This window comes from Balaenoptera ricei, chromosome 9 (assembly GCF_028023285.1).
Source record: "Balaenoptera ricei isolate mBalRic1 chromosome 9, mBalRic1.hap2, whole genome shotgun sequence".
Taxonomy (NCBI): Eukaryota; Metazoa; Chordata; class Mammalia; order Artiodactyla; family Balaenopteridae; genus Balaenoptera; species Balaenoptera ricei.
Genome location: NC_082647.1, coordinates 42,060,942 through 42,079,513, shown reverse-complemented (window position 1 = coordinate 42,079,513; position 18,572 = coordinate 42,060,942). Strand labels below are relative to the sequence as shown.

The 18,572-nt window shown below is 34.3% G+C and overlaps 1 protein-coding gene across 2 annotated transcripts in view; it reads left to right on the top strand.

Annotated features, from left to right (window-relative positions):
* Nucleotides 1-18,572, top strand: part of ANLN (anillin, actin binding protein) — a 54,040-nt gene that overhangs the window by 22,934 nt on the left and 12,534 nt on the right. Inside the window, exons 9-21 of one of the 2 annotated variants that reach the window (XM_059933612.1) lie at nucleotides 1,475-1,585; nucleotides 2,296-2,534; nucleotides 3,237-3,382; nucleotides 3,658-3,805; nucleotides 4,144-4,279; nucleotides 4,924-5,106; nucleotides 6,079-6,205; nucleotides 6,879-6,927; nucleotides 7,020-7,076; nucleotides 7,682-7,720; nucleotides 7,953-7,974; nucleotides 8,891-8,994; nucleotides 9,749-9,802. In XM_059933612.1, the coding sequence (XP_059789595.1) occupies nucleotides 1,475-1,585; nucleotides 2,296-2,534; nucleotides 3,237-3,382; nucleotides 3,658-3,805; nucleotides 4,144-4,279; nucleotides 4,924-5,106; nucleotides 6,079-6,205; nucleotides 6,879-6,927; nucleotides 7,020-7,076; nucleotides 7,682-7,720; nucleotides 7,953-7,974; nucleotides 8,891-8,994; nucleotides 9,749-9,802 (1,415 nt within the window). The remainder of the gene's footprint in view (nucleotides 1-1,474; nucleotides 1,586-2,295; nucleotides 2,535-3,236; nucleotides 3,383-3,657; nucleotides 3,806-4,143; nucleotides 4,280-4,923; nucleotides 5,107-6,078; nucleotides 6,206-6,878; nucleotides 6,928-7,019; nucleotides 7,077-7,681; nucleotides 7,721-7,952; nucleotides 7,975-8,890; nucleotides 8,995-9,748; nucleotides 9,803-18,572) is intronic. The other variant, XM_059933613.1, reaches the window with a different exon arrangement.

The window sequence follows — 18,572 nt, the reverse complement described above, 5'->3', positions numbered from 1 at the left end:
CTTTCAGCAATATTTTGTACTTTTCAGTATACAAGTCTATCACCTCCTTGGTAAGGTTTATTCCTAAGTATTTTATTCTGTTTCATGCTATTGTAAATGGAATTGTTTTCTTAATTTGCTCTTCAGATTGTCCATTGTTAGTATATAGAAATGTAACTGGTTTTTTTGTGTTGATTTTATATTTTGCATCTTTGCTGAATTTGTATATTATTCTAACAGGTTTTTTTGTGTGGAATCTTTAGAGTTTTCTATATATAAGATCATGTTATCTGTGAACAGAGATAATTTTACTTCTTTTAAAATTTGGATTCTTTTAATTTATTTTTCTTGCCTATTGCTCTGACTAGGACTTTTAAAAAGCTATGCTGACTAGAAATGGTTAGAGTGGGCTTATCTCTAGCTTGTCTTGTTCCTGATCTTAGAGGAAAAGCTTTCAATCTTTTACCATTAAGTATAATGTTAGCTGTGGGCTTCTCATATATGGTCTTTATTATGTTGAAGTAGTGTTTTTCTATTGCTAGTTAAGTGTTTTTATTGACACTTTTTAAAAAGTGAAAAACAAAATGCAGAACAGCGTGTATAGTATGATCACACTATTTACAATAGCCAGGACATGGAAGCAACCTAAGTGTCCATCGACAGATGAATGGATAAAGAAGATGTGACACATATATACAATGGAATATTACTCAGCCATGAAAAGAAACGAAAATGAGTTATTTGTAGTGAGGTGGATGGACCTAGAGTTTGTCATCCAGAGTGAAGTAAGTCAGAAAGAGAAAAACAAATACCATATGCTAACACATACATATGGAATCTAAAAAAAAAAAAAAGGTTCTGATGAACCTAGGGACAGGACAGGATAAAGATGCAGGTGTAGAGAATGGACTTGGGGAGGGGGAAGGGTGAGCTGGGACGAAGTGAGAGAGTGGCATTGACATATATACACTACCAAATGTAAAATAGATAGCTAGTGGGAAGCAGCACATAGCATAGGGAGATCAGCTTGGTACTTTGTGACCACCTAGAGGGGTGGGATAGGGAGGGTTGGGGGGAGAAGCAAGAAGGAGGGGATATGGGGATATATGTATACGTATAGCTCGTTCACTTTGTTATATAGCAGAAACTAACACAACATTGTAAAGCAATCATACTCCAACAAAGATGTTAAAAAATAAAATAAAATAATGGAAAAATTTTTAAAAAAGGATATATACATATGTATACATAGGGGGAAAACTGGAAGAACAAACAATAACCTGGTAATATTAGTGTCCCCTTTCTCTTCTAGGGAAGAAGAGAGAGATGGGAAAGTTAAGAGAAGACAGGTGCTTTGGGGGATTCTCTACTTTATGCATTTCTGGATTTGAAATGCATAGCTTTATAATCAGAAAACAAGATATGTAAGATTCCTTAATTGAAAAACTCTAAGTTTTTATATATATTCATATGGTTTTTCCTAAATTTTTTTTAGGTTTTACTGGATCTGAAATGACGAAGTCTAGCCCTTTGAAAATAACATTGTTTTTAGAAGAGGAAAAGTCCTTAAAAGTAACATCAGACCCAAAGGTTGAACAGCTGACTGGTTGGTTTTTGTTGTTTTCATTCTTTTTCTCTTATTAACTCTGGACATGCTAGGAGAATTAGTATTCTCATATTCAAATATGCAGTGTTCTATATTTCAAAATATGATTTTATAATACTCTTTTTTTTTTTTCCACTAGGAAATACTCTAGCTTTCACAAAATACAGTACTGTTAACAGTTATCTTTAGGTCCCAGGCCCCTGTGAAAATCTGATTAAGGCTATCACTCACTTTCACAGGGAAAGGAAATGTGCTGCCCTTCCACACTCTGCATGTATGGTTAGAGGAATCAGTGGCCCTTGAAGTTTTGTGAACCCTGCCCTAAGTGATGTTAATATTTTCCTATTATTGACTGCAATGTGAAAGGGCAGTTCCCAACAATAGAAAAAGAATTATTTGAAAAAATATTTTTTGTAAATCTGAAGCTTTTGGCTATTATCTTGCAGTCTGGGTTTTTAATATTCTTTCTTAAACCTGAAGAATTGAATCAGCTTTTGATAGTTCCCACCTTTATTACTTAGAAAATGTTATTGGAACTTTATATTAGTAGTATTCTATTTCTTTTTGCTTTGTTTGTTTAGGAGGTACTTTTTCATAGGGCTTTTTCTTCCTGTTTATTAAGTAAGCATATGAATGTTAGGTCTTCTCTGTTATCCGTTTAATTCTTAAAGGTCTGCATCACAGTATTTACCTGTTGAAATATTTTTCAGAGGTGGTACGTGAAATTGAGATGAGTGTGGATGATGATGATGATATCAACAGTTCCAAAGTAATTAATGACATCTTCAGTGATGTCCTAGAGGAAGGTGAACTAGATGTGGAAAAGAGCCAGGAGGAGATGCATCACGCAGATGCAGAAAGCAGCGAGGAACAGGAAGATGCACTGAATATCTCCTCGATGTCTTTACTTGCTCCATTAGCACAGACAGTTGGTGTGGTAAGTCCAGAGGTAAGAAAGGACTAAATGTAAACAGGCCCAGCACATAAAGAAACTAAGTAGAATTTGGATCCCTTTTTGTTTTAGTTGGTGCATGGGGATTTGGCACTCTGTAGTCAGGGGTATTTTGCAAACCTTATGTTAATTCTCTTAAAAGAGAGCTTAAAACTCTTCAGTGGTTTCCTGTTGGCCTTAGATGAAATCCAAACTGTAACATGGCTTAAAAGGCCAGACATTTGGGCTCAAATCCTGGCTCTGCCATTAACCAATGTTTATGGGTCAGGTTATTTAACCTCTTTGCCACAGTTAAATGTTAAATTAGGTTAAAAATAGTACCTGCATCATGGGGTTGAAGTGCATATTAGATCATATTAGCATATTAGTATTTAGCACCAGATAGATAACTAACGTTTATTGAGAACTAGCTCTACTGTTATAAGTGATCACCCTAAATTGAATAACTGCGCCTTTTTTTGGAGGTTGATTCTATTAGAAATATTTTTTAAAAAGAGTTACAAGTGTAGGCTTCAGCTGTCTTTGAACTTTTATTCATATACATTTTAGGAACTTATTAAAGTTTGCCTTGTTTTTATGATGAATCGGTCAACTTATTGGATATTTATTTTCTGGTAATAAAGTCATTCAATTCCTCAGATTTCTCATTTAGAATCAATGTCACCCATAAAATCTAATATCTGATGTGCCTTCCTGCAGAATTTAGTTTCTTCGCCTAGATGGGAATTGAAAGACACCAGCATAAGTGATGAAAGTCCAAAGCCAGGAAAATTCCAAAGAACCCGTGTCCCTCGAGCTGAGTCTGGTGATAGTATGGGTTCTGAAGATCATGATCTTCCTTATAGGTGAGAACATCTTAGAAGACATTCACTCACTAAGGGTCATGGTTTAGATTGACATAACAAGTTTTGTTATTTATAATTATAGCGTTATTAGTATTAACCTTTATAAAACTTTGAAATAGCTTTGGTAAGCCTCTCTTTCACCCAATGGCATTTTCCATTCTAGTGAAGTGTTCTACTGATATGTTGCAATATCAATATTCTGCTGATATGTTCAACAAAGGATAGTGCTTAGTGTGTTGCTGGATTTCTAATAGAGTATAACTTATTTCCTGAAGCATTGATGCATATAGATCTCAAAGAGTCAAAGAAACAGACCGTCCTTCAATAAAGCAGGTGATTGTTCGGAAGGAAGATGTTACTTCAAAATTGAATGAAAAAAAGAATGGCTTTCCTTGTCAGGTTAACATCAAACAGAAAATGCAGGTATGTACTGTGGAAAGGGGATTTGGAAGTTTGACAGCATGAGATGGTGAGCTCCTTGAGGACAAGAGCCCAGCCTTATTCATTTCTGTATCCTGAGTGACTAGGACAGTGTGTGACATGCAGGAGCTCAGGAGCTTAATCCTGAATTCAGTTTGAGAAAAGTCCTCTTTTTTGGTGCATAGTCTAGAAACTTGAACAGTGAAACTGTAACGTTTTGACTTCCCTCTCTGGAGATTTTGGAAATTACCCAATTGGATAAATTATAATTAAAGTTTAAATAAAGTGAAAATGGTGATTAAAAATGTGAGTTTTTTTCCTCCTCTCATTGGTTTCACTAGGAACTCAATAATGAAATAAATTTGCAGCAGACAGTGATCTATCAGGCTAGCCAGGCTCTTAACTGTTGTGTTGATGAAGAGCATGGAAAAGGGTCGCTGGAAGAAGCTGAAGCAGAAAGACTTCTTCTAATTGCAAGTATGTGTGATACACCTGAAACAATTCCAACACAATTTCGAACCAGGAAAAACTCATTTTGTCTAGTATATTCAGAAATTTATAATTTTAGAGAAAGGTCTTTTTTGATAATCTGTTTCAGCTGATCTATTTTTTGTTTCTTATAAGGTTTGTGAAAGCACTACATGTAAAATAAGGTGTAGTCTGCATGAAAGGGTGAAAGAACCTTGAATGCATTTGAAGAAATGTAGTGTAAAGAGTATGCTAAGAATGAATACATGAACTCACACACATACGTACTCTTTATGCACACACACATACATGCTCTGTCTCTGTACCTGTCTATATACGTATAGCTAAAAATAAGTATGTGAATTTTGTTGTATGTATGTGTGGTGGTGGATGACAGGGCATGTTAGGATGGAGAGATTAACCATGCAAGAAAACTGACCAAAAGTTGAAATATTAAATTACAAGGATTTTGTGAACAGATTGAGCAATCAAGGTTTTACCTAACTACCTACCACCTGTTTATATGAAGGAAGAGTTACTGATTCTGTCTTTGGTGTTGTATACAATTGCCACATGAGTGCATTTTCTTGAATTGGTTTCATTTAGAAACAATTGCAGTTTTAATATTTGAAATATTGCATATTTCTACATAGCTGAGAAGAGAACACTTTTGATTGATGAGTTGAATAAGTTGAAGAATGAAGGGCCTCAGAGGAAGAATAAGGCTGGTCCCATATCCCAAAGTGAATTTGTCCCTTCCAAAGGATCAATTACTTTGTCAGAAATCCGCTTGCCTCTAAAAGCAGATTTTGTCTGCAGTACAGTTCAGAAACCAGGTATGGTGATTTTTATTTACTCACTTCTAGATCATATGTTAAATTATGAACCTCACCTAGATTGGAATTGTGCAAATGGGAACAAGTAGAGCATGCATAAAGACACAAGGCTTGTATCTCAGGCCTTTAGTTCCTTTTATGTAGATGTGTGTATAAAAATAACCAAGGAAAAATTTCATATATGGTCTTACTGATCCATACAATAACAGACATAGGTCTAACTGAAAGTAAGGCTTGTTAAACGTAATACTGAACATAAAATAAATTACTAAGATGAGTTATTCTGACACAACAGACCATTTGACTTTCATTAATTTTATTGTGGAAAGTATTGGGCATCTAAAAGAACTTAATTTACTTACTCTATTCTATTTAAAATTCACTCCGTCATGTAAATTTGTTCTTTGAATCCTGAATTACTGGTTGTGGGAGTGAAGAGCATCACAGTGTAGATACTTCTATTGAAATTTTATTCCCTTTATTCCTCTAGATTGAATAAATAAACTTTTCTAAGCTATGTATTCTACTTAAAATCATATTTAAACAAAGTGGATAAAGGTTATGGCACCAGTATCTGAAAAATAGGGCAGGATGGTAACTTTCACAGAAATATAGTATTTTAATCTCAGTTTTGAAATAACAAACCAGAATTTACCCTTTTGAGATGTATACTATTAGCTAAAGAATTTCGGGTCAATAGGTAAAATTTGAAGTCAGCAGAAACTGAGGAATGTGTAGCGAAGTTATTTCAGTTCACTTAAAAGGAAGAGACCTTGGAGATGCTGTTCCAGGAACATGTCTGTCTGCTTATGTCTTGTCTTTTTGTGTCTGAAAAGTTGACTTTAGAAAATTTAAAATGAATTTTATGTAAATCAGTTGCAGTATTACTTTATTCATTTGGTCTTCCAGAATGCTGATTAGCTAAATCTGATTTTGCTTGTGCTTATTAGGTAATGTGATTATTTCTTACAGATGCAGCAAATTACTATTTCTTAATTATACTAAAAGCAGGAGCTGAAAATATGGTAGCCACACCATTAGCAAGTACCTCAAATTCTCTTAATGGCGATGCTCTAACATTCACTACTACATTTACTTTGTAAGTAAATTAGGCTTTTGATGGTTCAAACATACTTTTCTTTTTTAATAGAGTTAATACAGTCTAAGCATCCAGGTAGAATTTATAATCTTTGAAATGCAGTATGTTTATTGTTTTTATATGGACAAATAACTCATTTTTCAGTTTGTTGGTGTAACTCTTTTATGTTTCCGATCTTTTCTTCCATTGAGTAGCATGTTTCTTCCACGTGACTGTAGGTATTTGATGTTTTGAAGTGTTTTAACATATATATTTACTACACACACACACACACACACACACACACACACACACAAAACACACACACACATGCAAAATCTGGACCACAATTTTTTAATATATACTTTAAATCTCTTAATGTACTTAACATTAAGTCTCAGTGAAAGACATTTATATTTAGTGTCAGAGATTTATTTTGAAACTAGAGTCAAAATCTAGTTTGGAAGAAAAACTACTTTTATTATTTAAGATCTTGAGTTGTAAAATGCTGAAGAAAATGTTTGACCTGTATTATAGGAAAAAATAGACTGTTCTTACCAGTTTTTATATTCTTTAATAGTTTATAACTATTGTCTTTAGTTTTAAAACACAGTGAATTCCTTTACTCTCAGTCTTGTAACAGTATTTGTGGCATAATTTTTAATGGCATAATTTGATATTTTTATTTTTCCAGGCGGGATGTGTCAAATGACTTTGAAATAAATATTGAAGTTTACAGCTTGGTAAGCAGTTAAAGCTTTCTAAAGTAACTAATAGTGTATTTTTCTTAAAGACATCAGATTTTAAGTTACTTATGCTTTGGATTTGTGTGTAGGTACAAAAGAAAGATCCCTCAGGCCCTGATAAGAAGAAAAAAGCATACAAGTCAAAGGTGAGAATGAAAGAAACCCAGTAGAAATATAATCAGAAATAGGAGATATAATGTCTGTTTAAAATTATGTATAATTTTTAATAATTATCAAGCTTTTGGGTCATTTTTATGCCTTAAATTTCTAGTTACTGCACATAATAGGTATAGGTATGAATACTGAGAGTAAACTTGCAGTGAGTGACCATGACCCTAAATATAAGCTACCGATATTACTCAGGCTAGACAATTCTGTTTTCTCCATATCTGCTTGACAACTATTATTATCTCTTTAAACTTTTCTCAGGCCTTTCCTCTGAACTCTTGTCTTACTAACTCCTCTAAACCAGACTTAAGAATGATGTGGTCACTGTAAGCATGAGGAATAGAAACAGCTTTGTTTCTGTCCTTCCTAGCCTTTGCTCTTTTGTTCTTTGTCTAAATCATTTAAAAGAATTTTATTTAGCTTTAAGAAAAAAGGAATAACAGTATGGGTAAAGCCGGAATAAAAGACTCAAATATAATGTATTGATATTTAAGAATTATTTTCTGTGTGGGAGAATCTCAAGTTTGGTTAGTTTTAATCATAATGTTTAATAGGAAATATACTAAGTTATCTTTTCTTCCAGGCTATTACTCCTAAGCGACTTCTCACATCTGTAACCACAGTAAGTAGAATTTTTTGAAAGTTGAAGTTCCTTGAGAAATCTTCATCTTACACATACGATTGGAAATTGGTTAACCATTTCTAAACCCTTAGTGCTTTGGGAATCTTTAAAATATCCTAAAAGGAAAAAATAATGTTTTCTGAAATATAGTCCTTGTAGTGTTTGTACTTAATATTTAAATCTTTGTATCAAATAAAGAAAATAACTTATGTTCTTCACACCTTTTTTTTAGAAAAGCACCCTTCATTCTTCAGGTGAGTGGATCTTGAACTATTTGAAACGTTAGGATATAAGCAATTGCATACTTATACATATAGCCATCTTGATTTATGAGTGTTTACCTTACTCTCCTTTGAATAATATTTCCTATATGATAGTAACATATAAGATTACTGGCGAGAATAACCTGCTGTCTGAAACCACCACAGGCCACCAAACAGCACATTGCTCAGGCTCTAGCAGGCAGTACACATAGGATACCTAGTCACTTGACAAGTGCAGCAGGTAGCATTACTCTTCACCCTATCTTCTCTTGTTCTGTAGATTTGTTTTGTGCTATCCACACTGAGGAGTTCACCTGTTTTAACTTTACTGATCATGACTGGCATCGCATCATGTCAGGAAAAGCATCTTTCTAGTTCACTGGAAACTGGAGTGCCAGTAGGCCAGGGAAGACTTTTCCAGAGTGGCGTTAGGCCTAAATTTTCCAAAGGGGATTAGGATTGAGCTGGCTTCGCTCACCTTTGGACTTTTGATCTCTGTTTCTTGGCACAAGAGAATAACTAAAAAGAACGTGCAGATAAAGTCCTGCTGCTCATTAACTCATCCTAGACTACAGCAATGAAATTTTTCGTATCTCTGATAGGAAAATTGCTTTTTATGCGCACATTTTTAGGTTCTGTATCTTTAAAAACACATCTGTCTCAAATGTTAAGATGTGCCTGTACCTCACTTACGTTAAATATAAATACTTAACAGTTTTCTTTCATTAGGAAATATGTTGATGTTTTATTCCCCCCACCCTGCCCCACACCCATATTTAGAGATAGAGGAAAATGAAGCAGTTTTTTCTGTGGCAGTTTAATTTCATTCTGTTAGAGTGGGGTGAGGAATTGTTATTTATACTTATCAAAGTTACTCTGAACTAAACCTCATTTCCTTTTTCTTTAGTTATGGCCAGTCTTAATGCTGTGCGTACCAGCAACTTTGCCCTTGTTGGATCTTACACGCTGTCATTATCTTCAGTAGGAAATACAAAATTTGCTCTGGACAAGGTAATCCAAATTTATTTATTTATTTATAGAAAAACTAGGTCCGTGAAAATGTCCCAGTACTTTCAAGTATTTGAAATCTTTGGCTGAATATGTATGTTCTTAGAATTATACATCTTAATTAGACATGGGTTTAGCTGCATGATACGTTTTTTGATGTTGGAAGTATTTCTCCCCTGTATCTTAATAGTTAAGTCTTCAACGCAGCATATACTGGTTTATTCTAAATGTCAATTCTGACTAAGAAAGTATTGCTTCTTGCATATAGATGTTAAGCTTCCAGTTTTAAACATAGTTTCTTGCCCATTTGAAACCAATATTTTGAAATGACCAACATTTTTTGGATTTAGTTTTGACAAGATAGGGAAAGATAGATTAATTTCTTGGAAAAGTACTCATGAATCTAAGGGATTTCCTTCCCATACTTTCCTCTCCAAGTTTAAGACTTCATAGTTCAGATCTGTGTAGTGTCACTACCATATTGAGTGCTTTTTCACCACACTGTAAAGACTAAATATTTAATAGCTAACAAGACCATTTTAAGTAGTAAGAGAAGTAGAGGCAAACTTTAGTCCTAGTGTTGGCTTCTGCTGTATAATACAGACTATTTAAAAATATTATAAGAGATTTCTGTAGTTAGAATATAGTGATGTTTAAAAAAATTCATGTAACTTTTAATTTAGTAATTCAGCTAGTTTAACAAATTGAGTGATTCTGGGTCTTTTTTTCTCTTTGTCTTTTATTTTGTTTGTTTTAGATAAATTATGATGTAAAAGAGCGAGAGCTACTGGGCTATATGTTCCAGGAAAAGGTTGCCATATTTTCTTTGCTTGAAACTAATGAGCTTAAAAATTAGTCCTTAATTTTTGGCCCTTATGTATTTGTTTTACTAACCACTCTCATGTCTTCTTGGTTATTTTGAATAATTAAGGACATTATGTAAATTATTCTTTCTTTAGACCCTTGTAGATGGGCATCTTTTTCTTTACTCTCATAATTCTTTAAAGCTTTCTTTAAAAGTTCTCTAGTTTTTTTCATGCCTGTTTGGTATTTGGGCTTTTATATTCTTTTTTCATGTTATAATTCTTTAAGATTCTATAGTCACTTCAGCATTGATTTTTCCGGGTACCAAATACCAAATTAATAACTATGTCTAAAGCTAAAATTTATTCAATATTGTTGACCTCCTCTCTATTGAAAGAACTATTGGTAATGTTTTAAGTAAAAGTAGAAAACTTCTGTGGTCTTAATTGGCTAATAGGTATGTTGCTATGTTGGTGATGCTCTGTTTATTAATTTTTAAATTAAAATTCATTTAATGCTAAAATTATACTAAATATATTCATATATTTTAGAAATTTTTTTAGGATTTTTAATATCTTTGTGAAGATCAATCACAATCATCTTGTGGGTGTATAAATATGCTAATTTGCAAAATGCTGGATAGTACTTTTTGTTTTATTCTAAATTCTTGTTTTTTCTTTTTTAATTTTTATTTTGGCTGCATTGGGTCTTCGTTGCTCCATGCAGGCTTTCCCTAGTTGCAGCGAGTGGTGGCTACTCTTTGTTGTGGTGCGTGGGCTTCTCATTGTCGTGGCTTCTCTTGTTGCGGAGCATGGGCTCTAGGCACGCAGGATTCAGTAGTTGCAGCGTGCTGGCTCAGTAGTTGTGGCTCGACCCACCACCAGAGCCTCCCATCAAGCCTCTTAGATAGCCTCAACCACCAGAGGGCAGACAACAGAAGCAAGAAAAACTATAATCCTGCAGCCTGTGGACCAAAAACCACAGTTACAGAAAGATAGAGAAGATGAAAAGGCAGAGGGCTATGTACCAGATGAAGGAACAAGAAAAAACCCCAGAAAAACAACTAAATGAAGTGGAGATAGTAGTTGTGGCTCGCAGGCTCTAGAGTGCAGGCTCAGTAGTTGTGGCACATGGGCTTAGTTGTTCCGCGGCATGTGGGATCTTCCCGGACTGGGGATCGAACCCGTGTCCCCTGCATTGGCAGGTGGATTCTTAACCACTGTGCCACCAGAGAAGTCGTATTTTAAATTCTTAAAACAAGATTTGCAAATTAGGTAAACATAAGAACTGGGGTTCTGTGAACTGTATTCCTTACTCAGTGTTGTCCCATAGCCAATTTCTGTATATTTAAGAGATTTCATGAATCTCTAAAATGAAAGAGATTTCAATGACATATGTTAAATATAGACTGATTGCTCTTTAAAAATTTTTTTCACTGCCATTTTAATTTAAAACATCACACAAATTAAAAATAAATTATATGTCCATTCTCTTAAAAAAATTTTTGAAATTATAACTTAAATATCCAGCCACCTGATCTGAGTGTAAAATCAAGTCACTCAGTTTAATGGTTGTGTCCAATACTGTAAAGTCTCTTCCTGAGTCAAATACAATACAATTTAGATGTAAAATTTGTCACAGATGTGCTTTTTTGAGTGGCGGGGGGAGCAAATATTTGTTCTAATACCTTGTGGTTATGTAGGAGAATATTTAAGATAGTTAAGTTTAGATGTTCTTTAAATTGGTGGGAAAAATGGAAGACCTTGTATATTCACATAATAATCCCATTTGGTTAAATTTGAGAGAGTAAACAAGTCTCCCATATCCTACCAGAGACAATCAGTGCAAGGGAACATTTGCTTATCTTACTGGTGTCTTGACCAATAAAGATAAGTCACAGGGTTATCTCTGAGATCCCCTTCAGAATGAGATTTCTGTTGAGGTTAACCCAGAGTGTTTGCTCTATAAATTTAGGATACCACTAATAACGGATTGCTTTCTTATTTGAGGTTATAGATATCTGATGTAAAGTCTGACGTCCTGGAATTTAAATTATGAATTTCAATGAGTCACACTCTCAAATCCTTTCTTTGAATAGAGAATCCAAAATAATCATAGGTTTTACTATACTTTTATGGATAAAGGGAGAAGCATATCCACAACTCATCTTCTGACTTAAAGAAATGTCATAGATATTTATACCTTCCAGGAAATAGAGATGTCAATTTAAATAGTATTAGGGCAAACACCTGTGAGGTAAAACAACTGATTAGCACTGTAGAATTTTGAGGTTGTAGAAGGAGTGATTAAATGTTCTGGTGTGTCCAAAGCTATCCTGGTTTATGCCTGTTGGTCTGGTTTAATTATTAACAGGTATAATTATTCTCGCTCAGAAATATCCTGACGTATAAAAAATTACACAGTCACCCTGATTATAGGGTACATTTTACACCTCTTAACGATAATCTTTGAGGTGTTGATAATCTTAAAAGACCATTTTGTTAAACAGAAAACAGAATAGGATCATACATTTTCTCACGTCTCCACACTTGACAGGGTGTAGTGACATTGACTCTTATGTGAATATTCTGTTCACTTCAGGACAAGCTTCTAACCAAGAATATTGTCTACTTTTCACAGCTGTAGAGTAAGAGGGAACATTTTCTTCTCATCTTTCTGAGATTCTTCTTACCAGGAGCGTTCTCTGGGCTAAATGGTAGAATTGTATTAATTAGCATTGAGAGGCTAAGGAACTTAACATTGACAATATAGAAAAGAAAACGGCAAGGGAATTTATAACAATTATAATAATGAGGCGTATGATGTTTTGACTCTACATTATAGATGCCTTTGAAATTCAGAAAGTTGAAGGTTTATTTTATGGAGTTAGTCTATTGAAATCCATACTTTTTGGCCAAGAATCCCCCCTTTAACTTACCTTTATTAGGCTGGAGGACTAAATTTTTGGAAACCAACCTTACAGTAAAAACTTTCAAATTTAGACTGAACTAAGATTATTCCAACCAGGGTGTCATTCTTCTTCACTGGGCAGCAGGAATGACAGACTAAAGCATCCCCCTTTCTATCTTGACCCAGAAGTCAATATGACTTTAAATATTTGGATGTTACCATTTTATTCTAATGATACTTCTCCAATTGAATTTTTCTTATATTTATAATCTTTAATTCACATTCAGAATCATTTAAAATTATCACATGTACTTAAGCAGCTTTTATAATTTAAAAGATACTTTTGACATGAGGTCTCTTCATTATTAATAGACTGATAAGAATGATTTATTTTAAAATATTTCTTATGTGAATATTTTCATGCTAGACAGAAAGCATGATTTTATTGGGAAGAAAATATCAATCCCTCAAACTTCCAACTAGTAAGAGTAACATAGTCTCAATTTTAGGCACTTAGTTTTTGTTCTGTCAGCTTATGCTTCATGTATTTTAAAGCTATGCTATTAGGTGCATAAATATTTAAGATTATTATATCTTCTTGATGAATTGTTAACACTTTATCTCTGGTAGTCATCTTTATCTTAAGGTCTACTTTGTCTGTTATTAATAGAGTCACATCAGCTTTTTTATGATTAGTGTTGGTATGGTATATCTTTTTCCATTCTTTTTTTTTTTACCCCCTGGCCGTGCCACGTAGCATGCAGGATCTTAGTTCCCCGACCAGGGAACCCATGCCCCCTGCAGTGGAAGCGCAGAGCCCTAACCACTGGACTGCCAGGAAATTCGCTCTTTTTCCATTCTTTATTCTCAACCTGTCCCTATATGTCAAATTAGTGTCTCATAAGCATATTTTATGGTCATATTTTGTTATTCAGTTTAACAATTTTTTGTCTTTTCGTTAGAGTGTTTAGTACGTTTATATTTAATGCAATACTAATATGGTTGGGTTTAGTCTACCACAAAGCAAGCATACTTACAGCCTACAGGCAAATCTGGCTCTTGGCCTGTTTGTTTGTTTTTTTAAGTTACTTTTGTCACAATTAATGAACTGATATTGATATATTATTAACAAAAGTTCAGCAGCCTGTTTTTGTAACTAAAGTATTTGACACAATCATGCCCATTTATGTATTGTCTATGGCTGCTTTCATGCTACAATGGCAGATTGAATAGTTGTGACAGAGACTGTATGGTCTTCAAAGTCTAAAATATTAATTGTCTGGGCCATTACACGAAAAGTTAACAGACCCTGGTCCTACTATTTTGTTCTTTATTTTTTATTTGTCTCATCTGTTCTTTGTCATTTGTTTTTCCTTTCTTGACTACTTCTAATTGAGTATTTTGGTAATCATTTTTATCTTTTCTATTGGCTTTTTAGCTATACCTGCCTGTATTCTTTTTCAGTTATTGCTAAGGATTACAATATGCATCCTTAAACTATTACTATTACTACAGTCTATCTTGAAATACAGTTATTCCACTTCATGTACCTTACAACAATTAGAACCTTGCAACAGTATAATTCCATTTGCCCACCCCATTATGTTTTAATTCTACCCTTGTTATAAACCCCAATGCACTGTTATTTTTTAATCAATTTTTAAAAGAAATTTTAAAAATATATTTTAAAGAATTGTCATTTATATTTATTGGTTCTTATGTTCTTCATTCCATCTTGTAGAGCCAGGCTTCCATCTAGGATTATTGCCTTCTCAGGAAGAAGGTTTTTTTGTTGTTTGTTTTTTAATTTTTTGTAATATACTTCTGCTGGAAATGAATTCTCTAACTTTTGTTTATCCAAAGATGTCTCTCTTTACATTGTCTTAATTTCTGAAGGATATTCTTCTTGGATATAGACTGCTAGGTTGGCAGGTTTTTTCTTTCACCCACCCCTTTAAAGATGCCATTTTATTGTTTTCTGGCTTTGATTGTTTCTGATAAGAAGTCAGCTATCATTCTTATCTTTTCTGCTTTTACTTTTTATTTTTATTTTTTTATATTGTCGGCCACGCTGCTCGGCTTGCAGAATCTTAGTTTCCTGATCAGGGATCAAACCCGGGCCCCTGGCAGTGAAAGTGCCAAGTCCTAACCACTGGACCGCTGGGGAATTCCCCTTTTCTGATGTTAATATTTTAAAATATTTTGATTTGTGACAGTTTGACCCTAATCTGCCTCGGTGTGGTTTTCTTTGTCATACTGGGTTATTTCTTTATCATACTAGGTTTCAATGACCTTTACGGAGCTGTAGTTCATGTGTTTCATACGTTTTGGCAAATTCTCAGCCATTATCTTGTCAAGTATTTCTTCTGCACTGTTTTCTTTTCTTTCTAGGACTCCAGTTAAATGTATGTTGGACTCTTGACTATGTTCCTACAGGTCTATGGCACTTTTTGTTTTTAATTTTCCTTTGTGTTTCATTTTGGATCATTTCTATTTACCAGTCTTTGAGTTCATCTATCCTTTTTTCTAATGTGCCTCAGTTTCCTGTAAAGCCCATCCAATGAATCAATTTCAACTTTTTTTTTTTTATTCTAAAATTTCTATTTGGATCTTCTTTAGAGCTTCTATTTCTCTGTCAAAATTCTCCCTCTTCTCACCCATTTTTGTCCATCTTTTCCTCTAAATTCTTTAACAAATTATAAATGTCTCTGTCTTGTAATTCTAACATCTAGATCATATGTGGATCTGCTATTGACAGGGTTTGTTTTGTTTTCTTTTGATTAAAGGCCACCTTTTCCTGCTTTTTCATGTCTTGTAAAACTTTTAAACCATAGGCTAGATGTGATGTGATGTGATGTGATGTGATGTGATGTGATGTTGTTATGTAATGTTATGTTATAAAAGAACAGTAGAGACTGAAGTAGGTGGTAATAACACCCTCTTGTCTCTCAGTATAATCAGAAGTTGAGCTGAGATAGTGCTTTAGTTAGTTGGGTTCAACTCTTGTTTCAAATGCCTTGAGAGTGAAGTTAGGCCCCTCCTTTCAGTAGAACTTTGAGATCTAAATTCTGAAAGTCTACAAGATTTCTTTTTGCTTTCCAGATCTGCCTCTGGCTTGTGGCATTAGCATTTACTCAGCAAAATTCTGGGGAGTAGGGGAGATTGGCAGGTAGGGAGGGCTAGCTCTGACCCTAGGCTCTTTTGAGATGCTCATCTAGGTAGACAGTCTTCACTTAGCTGTTAAAGACTTCACTGGTTTTTCCTTTTCCCTGCAAAATTCATTGCCTATTGCCATCATGCTCCTCTGTCAGTTCTTGCTCCCAGGGAATAAAGTGGCCACCCCTGATTTGGCTCACCCAGGAAGGGTACATTCCTTACTGGAATTTGGTCCATTAAATTTTTTTTGCTTGCACAACTCTTAGATAGCTTTAAGGAAAATAAGATATTCTTAGCTTATCCATTGTTTTCTTGTTGTTGCAGTAGAAATGGTGGTCTTTTGTGACCTTTCACATCCTAACTGGAAGTGGAGCTCTGAGCACGTAATGGAAGTAGAACTCCTTTCTATGTATCCCCCTAACCAAGCACACTGGAGTAGATTTAATGGACAGAATTTAGATATACTTTTGTGTGTGTCTCTGTAGCTAGCAAATCAGCCATGGTTGGGAGTGAAGAGTCATTACATCATGACAGTAATTGCATCTGGTATGGATTTAGGACATTCCAGACCATCTTCGTATTGAACTTAAATGTCTTTGTCAGATAGATTTCAACATTGGCTTTCACTACTAGGTCTATGTTTGTGGCTTTCTACCCTCTCTGTAATGCAGACTTGTGTTTGATATGAGGTCCTTAGTTTTAGAAATCTGCCTGGAAGTAAAATGGTACAAGCATTTGATGAAAATTATCATCATGAAATGTATTAGCTCTATATTGTATACATTATAGAGCGACTTTATTTTTATCTATGTATAACCTACCAAGTAATTATTGCTCAGATAACTTTTGTTCTTTGGTGGTAAATTTATATGTATGTGTACGTATATGTAGATGATATGGCATGTATCAGTACTTCATTACTTTCTATGGCTGAGTACTATTGCATTATGTTATATACTACACTTTGTCCACTCATCTGTTGATGGACATTTGGTCTGTTTCTTTTTGGCTATTGTGAATAACACTGCTATAAACTTGGGCATACAATACCTGTTTGAATACCTGTTTTCAGTCTTTGGGGGTCTATATCTAGGAGAGGAATTGTGTGGTTATATGTTAATTCTGTTTAACTTTTTGAGGAACCACCAAACTGTTTCTCATAGGTCCTGAACCGTTTGACATTCCTACCAGTAATGTCGGTTCCAATGTCTCCACATCCTTGCTAAAGCTTGTTATTTTCTATATTTTTGATTATAGCCGTCATAGTGGGTATGAAGTGGCACCTCATTGTGGTTTTGATTTGCATTTCCCTAACGACTAATTTTTGGGTTTGGAGGGGGTTTTTTTTGGCTTATACAACAGAAGTTTATTTTTTCCCAGTTCTGGAGGCTAGAAGTCTAAGATCAGGGCATTGGGAGGGTTGATTTTTTTCTAAACCCTCTCTCTTTAGCTTGTAGATAGCTGTATTATGTGTCTTCACATGGTCTTTCTCTGTATGTGTGTCCAAATCTTCTCTTTCTATGAGGACACAGTTACATTGGATTAGGGCCCATCCTAATAAACTAATTTAACCTTAATTACTTCTTTGAAGACCCTATCTCCAAATACAGTCACATTTAGTGGTATGGGGAGTTAGAACTTCAACATGTGAATTTGGTTAGGGATGGGGAGGAGACACAATTTAGTCATAGCATGGTTTAAGCTATAGCATGAGTTTTGGGATTATAAATGTTGGAAACATACTTGTATCTAAGGAATAAGGAAAGCTTTATAGATACAGAATGATTCAACTTTAAAACAAGCAATAAAAAAATCTGCTTTCAATAACTTATTGTTGGTTTTGTAATTTAGCTTATGTTTATTTTGGTTCAAAGCAATGTGCTTCCAATAAAAGAATCAGATTCCTTTTTACTCATTCCTCAGTAAATGGTTCTGAACACAATGCAACTTGAGATTTCCATTGAAATCTTCGTCCTTATCCTCACCTTCATCATTATTGTCGCCATCATCATCAAGCTAACAATTATTACCTAACGACTATTGATGTTGAACATCTTTTCATGTGTTTGTTGGCTATTAGTATATCGTCTTTGAAGAAATGTCTGTTCAAGTCTTTTGCTAATTTTTAAGTTGGATTGTTTGGAATGTTTTAATTGAGTTGTCTTTTTATTGTTGAGTTATAAGAGTTCTTAATGTATTCTAGATACTAAACCATTATTAGATACATGATTTGCAAATATTTTCTCCTGCTTTGTACATTGTCTTTTCACTTTCTTATGCTTTGATACACAGAAGTTTAAAATTCTTTATTGTAATAAATAATATGTAACATGAGATCTACCCTCAACAAATTTTTAAGTGTACCATATTATTAACTTTAAGCACAATGTTGTGCAGCAGATCTCTAGAATTTTTTCATCTTGGATGACTGAAATTCTATACCCATTGAATAGCAACTCCCTTTTCCCCCCCTCCTACCAGTCCTTGCCAACCACCACCCTACTTTCTGCTTCTGTTGAGTTGGCTACTCTTGATACCTCATACAAATGGAATCATGTAGTATTTGTCCTTTTGTGACTTATTTCACTTAGCATAATGTCCTCAAGGTTCATCCATGCTGTAACACCTGACAGGATTTCCTTCTTTTTTATGGCTGAATAAAACTCTATTGTTTGTATGTACTACATCCCCCCACCTCCCCCAGCTGCCTT